This window comes from Phaethon lepturus, unplaced genomic scaffold, assembly GCF_000687285.1.
Source record: "Phaethon lepturus isolate BGI_N335 unplaced genomic scaffold, ASM68728v1 scaffold8979, whole genome shotgun sequence".
Lineage (NCBI taxonomy): Eukaryota > Metazoa > Chordata > Aves > Phaethontiformes > Phaethontidae > Phaethon > Phaethon lepturus.
Window position 1 is genome coordinate 20,700 of NW_010562730.1, and position 9,348 is coordinate 30,047.

Sequence of the window (9,348 nt, forward strand, 5' to 3'; positions counted from 1 at the left end):
GGGGGGGGGGGAGGGGAATCACTCCTCACTTTTGCAGTTGCACACATTTCTCCAGATCACTTTCCTCCTCCACAGACTCCACAAACTTGAAACCTTTTCTAAAACCAAAGTCGAAAATCCTATTGAAGATAAGTTTGCAATGCCCTCACCTTCTTCGGTCTGAAGCATAGCATTAATTTTGTATGACTCCATTACCTCCATTTTGCTTACCAGAAATGTATACTTCACATCTAAAGCTATACCGTTCTCTTGCTTAGCCAGTTAACTCGGATTCCTGAGTAGTCGTTTTTTAAAATTTCCACTACATGCATTATTGTGATCTAATTTTGTTAATATTTGAGAGGTGAGGGAGAGACAGAACTGAAAAGCATTATTGCTAGCTTCACTGTTTTCAGTGCATGCTAAGTTATTCTTAGGACTGTACTGATGAGTCTTTACATCATCAATATTTCTCATTATTGAAGTATTTCACACTTAGTGTTTTTTGTGTGACATGTATTAATTCTGTTAATGGTTTACTAGATGTTGTAGGACAAATCAAAAGTTTAGGACAGGTAAAAAACTTTCTAAATACAAGGTTCATTTTTTCATGTAGAGAAGAAAAATGAATATTTAATATACAAGCCACTCAGCCTCTGTTCTTTGTAGTTTTATATACAGAGGATGAAAACTGGGAGATTGTATTTTAAGCACGTTGATTGTTTTGAGACGTTCTAGAGAATGACATTTATTGTTTCATACTTAATAATAATGATTTGTTTGCTCCACTGTTTAGTGTGTCGTCTCCTGATCACATATTCCTTCCTATTGCAAATTGGCAGCCGAAGGAGAATCCAGAAACAGAAGATGATATTGGGCCTCTAGTTCAGCATATCTATGAGGTATGCAATTACTACTAATTTCAATTATACAGTTCTGTGATAAAGGAGAAGAAAGAAATCTTTTGGAGTAGCTTTTCTCTGGAGTAAATGATAATTTTTTTTCCTTCATTTTGTTCTTGCCTGGGAACAAAGTTGGGTTTTGGGGTTTGTTTTTTTTTTTGTTTTTTGTTTTGTTTTGTTTTGTTTTTTTTTGTTTTTTTTTTGTTTTTTTTTTTTTGTTTTTGGTTTGGTGTGGTTTTTTTTGTTTGTTTGTTTTGTTTTTTTGGGTTTTTTTTGTTTTTTTTTTATGCTGGGTCAGTAATTGGTATTTTCAAGAAGGGTTGAAATGCCTGCCATTAGTGTAACAGGAGTGGCCCAAATAGAAGAGGCTGATTTTTTACATTATTGCACATATTTTATTTTCTGGCCTTTTTGAAATCTAGATAAAACATTTCAAGTAACTTGAACCCAGAAAATGACTCAGGGCTGTAAATTATGTATTATCCTCATTTGTATTCCAACTGTTATGGATCATTATTGTAAAGTCTTATGCCTTGAAAATTCTTAAAAAATACTTAAACTTTCCTTAGAAGAATGATCACAGCTTTAATATGGATTGTTTAATTAAACAAAATGTCCTGAGAGTGCTGTGTGAATAAGAATAGTTAAAAGTTGTTCTAGAACTTAAGAGACCATTTATCTAAAGAAACTGACGGGTGTATGTATCTGTGCTCAGAGTATCTTAGGGCTAAGACACGTACAATGGCTGTGATTCATGCAATACACTAAAAAAAGAAATAAAATTTTTCAAGGAAAAAAAATTACATCTCTTCAAGGCAAAAAAATTAATGCCATATAACTTTTCTTCCAAGTAATATTTAACAAATTACAGAAGCAATTTTAAGTTTTGCCTGCTGAGGGGCTGAAGTTTGGCTCTCCTTGTTAGGTGAAGTTGTCGATGCTATTACTGTAACTGGCTGGGGGTAGGGGTAGCGGCAGCCTCATTTATGGCTCAAACATAAAGTAACAGTTGTATGCACATTAACAAAGAAGGTGGCATTGGTTTTTTTACATTTCTTAACTTTTTTGCATCATCAGCTGAGGAACAACGGTCCAAGTGCATTCAGCAAGGTGATGATGACTCTGCAGTGGCCTTACAAATACAAAAACTACACACTGTTGTATATTGTTCAGTATGAAATTGATGGGCCTATGAACTGCACTTCTGATATGGAAATCAATCCATTGAAAATTAAGGTAAGCAGGACTTTTCTTTTTGCTTGAGTGGAATGAAGTATGTTTATTTGTTATGGAAACACACTCAAACTGCCCAAATCCCTGAGAATATCCAACACCGAGTTAAGTTTTCATCTATTGCTGAGGAACAAGCCTGCACTGTTAATACTTTGATAATAATTTACTTAGAAATAAAAGCTAGACAATAGATTGTCAACCCAAAGATAAATTTGTCTTGTTTCCTTTTGTTTTGGATGTGTGGGTTTTTTTGTTGTTTTTGGTGGGTTTTTTTTGGTTTTTTTTTTTTTGAAGACTGTACTGTATGACTTGTAAGTCCAAAGCAGTGGAATTATATTGAATGAGGTTGTGAACAAAAACATTCCAGATGTTTCTGGGCTGTTTATATAAATTTTCTGGGGTTTATTTCTCGGAAGAAAATGGCACTATTTTTTCTGTTACTAGCTTATTTTTCTAGGCCCTCATCCAAATGTCACAGAGGTCAATAAGGGTGTTTCAGTGGGGCTTGAAACTATGCTATCACTGCCAGCAAAACATGCAGCTTGCAGAGCACAGAGCAGAAGAAACTCCTTTTTCCTAAGTTGAACTAGACGAACACCAGATAAAACACAGCAAGTTTGATTGACAGTACAGAGCTGAATTCAAAGACAGTTTAGAACAAGTTGTAAAAACCAGTATATTAGTTCTAGAAGAATTTAAATAAAGAGATGTATAAAAAGACTAAAGGAAGATATTCCATGTATAGAACAATAAAGAATACTCATGTATTTGATAATCAGAAAGCAACTTTAGTGCATATATAAATACAAATTTCCTATGCTTTTGCTATGCTGTCTGTAATAATACATTTTTCACAACTCTTTTGTAAGTTTTCTTCCATAAATTTGTTATGTAGAGGACATAATGAATGCCTGCCTAGTCCTGCATGTAAATTTGCAATTTTACACTGTGGATTTCTAAGGGATTACTGAAATAACTTATTAAACCTACTGTATACTTTTTCAAGCCCCTCCTAAAAAAGTTTTTGTATGTCTGGCCGTGTGTACACATGTACAATGGTATGCGTACATCAGTACCGTACTAGTACAATTTTTTAGACTTAAAAATGGAAATGTTGAGGACAAATCTTTAATAAAAGATTGCAAAATTGAATTATTTACTGCAATCTAAGAATTATTTTTTACACATGGAAAAGTTTTGAGTTGAAGAAGAATTAAGATACTCAAGGCTCTGTGTTAGGAGTAGTAGAAATTTGTATCAGTGATCTACAAAAGGCAGGAGTAACATTTTAATTACAGCTGTAGGTAAAGCCAAGTTCTGAAGAATAACTAGGACACAGAGAGAGGAACCTGATCAATGATACATTTTCTTGACCTTAACTTTGAAGCCTGCAAATCTCTAAATCTAAGAATTATGTATTATTTGAGCTTCCTTGTGTATTTTAGATTTCTGCTTCTAAAGATGATGACAAGAATGAAACACTTAGCAGGGAAGATAACCACGATCATCGCATCACTCGAAGGGATACAACTGCCATTGAAGAAGATGTGCATACTTTGGTAAGCTTTCACATTGACATGTTGATAATATGTTCATTTTTTTTTTTACCAGTGAGATGAAAGAAGCTCGTGAGGGGTCTGGAGCACAAGTCTTATTAGGAGCGGCTGAGGGAACTGGGGTTGTTCAGTCTGGAGAAGAGGAGGCTGAGGGGAGACCTCATCGCTCTCTACAACTACCTGAAAGGGGGTTGTGGCGATGTGGGTGTTGGTCTCTTCTCCCAACTAACTAGAGATAAGACGAGAGGAAATGGCCTCAAGTTGCCCCAGGGGAGGTTTAGATTAGATATTAGGAAAGAAAGATTTCTTCACCGAGAGAGTGCTTAAGCATCGGAACGGGCTGCCCAGGGAGGTGGTGGAGTCACCATCTCTGGAAGTGTTCAAAAAACGTGTGGATGTGGCGCTTCAGGACGTGGTTTAGGGGACATGGTGGCGTTGGGTTAACAACTTGATGATCTTGAAGGTCCTTTCCAACCTTAGTGATTCTGTGATTCTACGAAAACTCCATGAGATGAAAAATCATTTCAGAAAATGCATGTTCTGCATTTAAACAGTTAACAGACAAAAAAATCATATGCTCTGGAGCTGTTTTGTTTTGTTCTTTTTCCAACATGCATCAGTTTTCCTAGTACCTGACAGGGTGGTCAGCCAATGAGGCATATGCCTACAGTGTTGTGCTGTTATGTTTTAAGTCCTTAAAAACGAAGGTCAAGCTGGGCACTTCATTCAGTGTCAGTGTTCTGTATTGTGCTATTCCCCGAATTTGAAAATGAATACTTCATAGGAGGAAGGCTGGTAAAATAGGATAACTGCAAAGAAGTGAGTGCTGCAGTCATCATCTTGCCCACACATGACCGTTCATTTCACAACATGTGTTTCCTAGCTATCAGCTGACATTCCGCAGTCAGACATGTGGAGAACCTGTCCTTTCCAAACATGACTGGAAATAATCTGTAATATGAAGTAAATACATTACCATATCACAGTCTGTGTAACTGTGCTTGCAGAAATGAGCCTATCTCCACTATGGGCAAGGCAGCAGAGAGAAATGCTTGGGCGTGTAGGATGGACTAAATGGGACTAAGGCAGTACAACCCTGATTCCAGAAATGTTTAGGCTTTGGAGAGGACAAAAAAAGGGCTGAGCAAAGAAAGTGAAAATAGGAATTAATTTCTGATTGAGAAAAGTGACTTTTTTTTTCCCTAGATATAAGCTGCAAATATTCGACATTATCTGTAAAATACAGTTCTGAAGTTTCTGGTTTGTTTTTGTTTTTAAAGGCCTTGTTTTTTGCCAGACCTTCCCAATGACTTAGCAGGATTTCACCCCAGAGACTAATATCCAGTATTCATAATAATTTCACTGAGTTGTACTTACACTGGCAGATGTACCTACACCGTACAGTGCTTTTATTGTACAGCTAAAATCACAATTACAAAAGAAAGCCTTCTGTTTCTTGGCTTTCTTCTTGAAATCCTGATGGTTTAGCATCAATATTATCTGATGGATTTTAATGGAAATGTGGTTGAGAAAATCCACTTGAACTTCTGGAGTCCTAAGTTATAGGTTAGGTCAGTCAGTCAAGTTTGAAGACTTCCGTTGAACGCAACAAAGCATTATTTTGCTTTTGTTTTGCACCAAGTGCAGTTAACTGCCATGAGTTTTCCTGTCAGAAAAGATGTGGAGGATGGTTATGTGAATCAATCAGAAACCACTTCCTCCGATCTCCAACATTTTTTCCTACCTATGTAGATAAACTACCTTAAAGCTACTGCCAGCTGTTTCACTTTTGGGATTCAAGTGGCTCACGTAATATTTTTCTGAATGCAGACTTATGGACGCTATAAGTAATTATTCCGTATTGGGATTTATTTAATATATTTGAATATGTTATGGTGCTTTTCCAGGAAAATAGGACAATGAAGTATGTATATGAGTAAAGTAATGCCTTTAATGACTTTTCATATATTTTCATATTTGAAATATCCTTCCTATTTTTATATGCAGGGCTGTGGAACTGCTGATTGTTTAAAGATAGTCTGTCAAGTTGGTCACCTGGAAAGGGGAAAGAGCGCAATATTGTATTTAAAATCACGCCTTTGGACCCAAACTTTCATGAATGTGAGTGACTCCAAATATTCTGTCCCTTCTTGTGAAACATAAAAAGTGATTTTTGTATCCACATGCAATACTAATTTTGCTTTTTCTTACACAGAAAGAAAATCAGAATCACTCCTATTCTCTGAAATCGTCTGCTTCTTTCAATGTTATAGAGTTCCCTTATAAGAACCTTTCCTTTGAAGATATCCACAATTCTACAGTAGTAAGTCGTTTACATCCAGCTTGAGTTATCATACATAATTGCTTGGAAATTAATACAAAAACAATGATTGTTGAGTAGACTTTAGTGGCTTGGTATAATTGTAATTTTATCAAACACTTGATTCATATATCAATTTCAAGTTCTACACATACAATTGAGGGTAAAACAAAATATTTTTGTCCTAAAACTAGAGTTAATATTTGTAGCTTTAGAGAGTTAACTGAAAATGAAAAAAATGCTAAACAGTCCTAATGTTCTTGTTCATGCCATTGTTGTTAGAGCAATATTTTATTTGAAATTTGTCTTCTGCTTTAGTAGCCCTTTGAGCTTGAATAGTCGACTTATATTATATGAAGTACTATGTGAATGTGGAACAAAAAGAACATCTGTGTCCTAGAGGGTTTCAAAGAGAAAGGAGACAGGGTGCAAGCAGAAACCAAGATATAGGCCATTTATTTGGGCTGCCAAATGAAAAGTGTTTGGTAGGCACTATAACATAAAAGATCTTAAGAAAGGAGTTGAAAAGGATTGTGATGGATTTAGTTTTTAATGTGGCTTCTAATGCCTGTTATTAACTCTTTCTTCTCTCCTAAGCCTCGTGGAGTTGATTTTTTTGTTTCACGAATACTGCCCTTTAAGAAAAAAAGGAAGAGCCCTGAATTTTTTTTCTGCAATTCCCAAATATTTCCAGATTCCCTTTTCCACTGAAAGTTTTTAAGCATTACAGAATACATGTTGCCATGGTATCACTGATAGTAAAACAACAAACCAAACAAAAAACCCCACCAAAACCCCCCAAAGGAAAAAACCCAAGCCCCTAAACTCCTGTTTTACTTCATTGGAAAACCCTATTAAATTTGGGTCAGTGAAGCCTTTATGGCATTATTAATCTATAGCTGTTTACTCACATTGGCGATAAAAAGTAATTTATGATGGATTAAGATTATTTTATACTGTAGAGAATAAAGATATGTAAAACTTAAACTGCATGAGTGAACTTGGCATATCCCTGCTGAGCAAAGTGTGATTTGTTGTGCTCTTCTATTAGGTTGCTACAAATATTACATGGGGCATTCAACCACAGCCTATGCCTGTGCCAGTGTGGGTTATAATTTTGGCTGTCCTAGCAGGATTATTGCTTTTGGCTGTTCTCGTGTTTGTTATGTACAGGGTAAGTACTGTATTTGGGTTTTTTGTATTGTTTTCTTTTCCCTACTTTTATGTATTACTTCAAAGAGTACTAGCACCTTGCAGAAATACCTTGGTCCCCATATCATCTGAATCATCTAAGTTTTTGGATAACTGTAAAAACTTTTCAGCTTTGTCAGGAAGATGCTTAATAAAAGAGAATGTCTGTGATTGTGCTGAATTCCTCAGTTTAATTTTTCCCCTGATATTTATTGACTTTGGAGGTCAAAAATAGGGGAAAAGAGAGTAGGAGGGAAAAAGTCAAATAGCTTATCAGTTAAGATCTGATCAAGAAGGAAAGAGTAAGAGAAAGGATGTGTGTATGTTTTGAAAATGACAATGCAATTTCTTTATTGTTCTCTGAATCACAGATGGGCTTTTTCAAACGCGTGAGACCACCTCAGGAAGAGCAAGAAAGAGAACAACTGCAACCACATGAGAATGGGGAAGGAACATCAGAAGCTTAAGCAGAGTTTTATCTGTAAGACATTCTGAAATTTTAAAATGCCTACATCTTGGTTACAAATACTGGTTTCCCCTTAAGGAAAAAAACACTCATGACTGCAAAGCTACTGGTCTCAGAAGGTATCAGCACATACAAAATAAGAGCAATATACTTAAATCCTCCGTTTTTGTATTAATTATGTTTCTGCATGTGACTAACGTGTCTGCACTGATTTGTGTGTGAAAAAAGTAATATGTAGTGCTATGATTGTGCTTATTGGGATGTAGGAAACATCATCTTTGATTCATGGATCAACTTTACATGAATTGCTACACAAATTCTGCATTTGCTCTTGAAGCTAACAGCTTCCATAGATACTTGCTGGATTACACATTTAGTTTCAACTGATTTTTGTTGGAGTACACTACATTTCATTTCCTAGCTCTTGAAAGCTAGTTGCACCAAAAAAATGAACATAGCTTGTTTTACAAAACTGAAGAATATTCTTTGACCGGTTAACTCTGCTGATAATTTTCCTCCTGCACAAAAAAACATGAAAGAGATTATTCAGTGGAATCATTCACATCCGATACCTATTCTGCATGCCTGTTCCCCGTCCTGCTCAGTCATCTGTCTTGTGGTTTCCCTCTAGACTTTACAAATATTGTTTCCAGGCCCTAGGTCTCTTACTGTAGGGACAGAGCCTACAGGAACAGAAGTGAGCAGTAGAAAGCTGGGGGTGATGTACTTTCTATGGGACCTAGTGAAAAGATTCAGGGCAGGATCCAGTGACTCTGCTGTGTATTTCCATGGAGCAGGATTCAGCTGTTCCACAGAATTCCTGGCGGCATGGATCCATTCAGGTACTGACAGGGACACGATGTTGGACTGTGGCTGCCAACAGACATGTCTGATGAGGAAACCCGTAGCCTTTAAGTTCACAAGTCAAACCTCCACAGGGTTTGAAGTTAAGTCTGTATATTACTTGGGTTGAATTTCCGTTTCTGGCAAAGCGACGGAGGGAATACTTGATGACAGGTTACCTGATGCACTGTTAGGAAGCTGTTGTTAATTCTCACATTCTGGGATTGACAGTGTCCAAGTTCAGGATGGAGTAATACAGGGACTGTTTAAACTACACTACCTGCCAGCCAAAGGTATCTAGATTACAGCAGTACTTCAGCCACACTCACGCCTGCCTTGCCACCTGCCCTGAGAGAACAGCAGGCTTGTCTAATGAAGCAGAGTACAGCAGCAGAGCATAGCTGGCAGTGCGAAAGGGTTTGAAAAGAGGAGGTTGATTTGACTTGTTTCATTTAATTCGTTCGTTGTTTCATTCATAGTACGTTTCACTGCACAAAGACATTTCGTTGCACAGGACATTTCATTATATTCAATACATTTCATTACCAGAGAAGACACTAAATATTTTGTTTCATTTTTGTTTTTTAAACATACTAAAAAGTTCAGTGGTTTAAAGCCATGGGTTTATGTCATTCTTAGCTTATTTCCTTTAGTACTGGTGTGGTATAAAGTGGAGCTTTTTATACCTACAAGAGAACACAAGAATGTTGTCTTACAGATATTTTGGTAGACATGTAACTGCAAATTGGGAGGTTGTTTGGCTTGCAACCACGTGTAGCTGTGTTGCAGAAATCTTGGAGTGGACATACTTTAACTATTACAAAGGTGCCTTGTATGAGATTTGTTTATTCCCTATTC

The 9,348-nt window shown here is 36.5% G+C and overlaps 1 protein-coding gene across 1 annotated transcript in view; it reads left to right on the forward strand.

Moving 5' to 3' along the window:
• Positions 1-8,031, forward strand: part of ITGAV (integrin, alpha V) — a gene marked incomplete at its 5' end in the record, with an annotated part of 28,281 nt that extends 20,250 nt beyond the window's left edge. Inside the window, 7 exons of the mRNA XM_010294374.1 lie at positions 776-881; positions 1,959-2,117; positions 3,560-3,673; positions 5,678-5,791; positions 5,886-5,993; positions 7,042-7,164; positions 7,553-8,031. Coding sequence (XP_010292676.1) covers positions 776-881; positions 1,959-2,117; positions 3,560-3,673; positions 5,678-5,791; positions 5,886-5,993; positions 7,042-7,164; positions 7,553-7,648 — 820 coding nt within the window. The remainder of the gene's footprint in view (positions 1-775; positions 882-1,958; positions 2,118-3,559; positions 3,674-5,677; positions 5,792-5,885; positions 5,994-7,041; positions 7,165-7,552) is intronic.
• Positions 8,032-9,348: the final 1,317 nt, after the last annotated feature.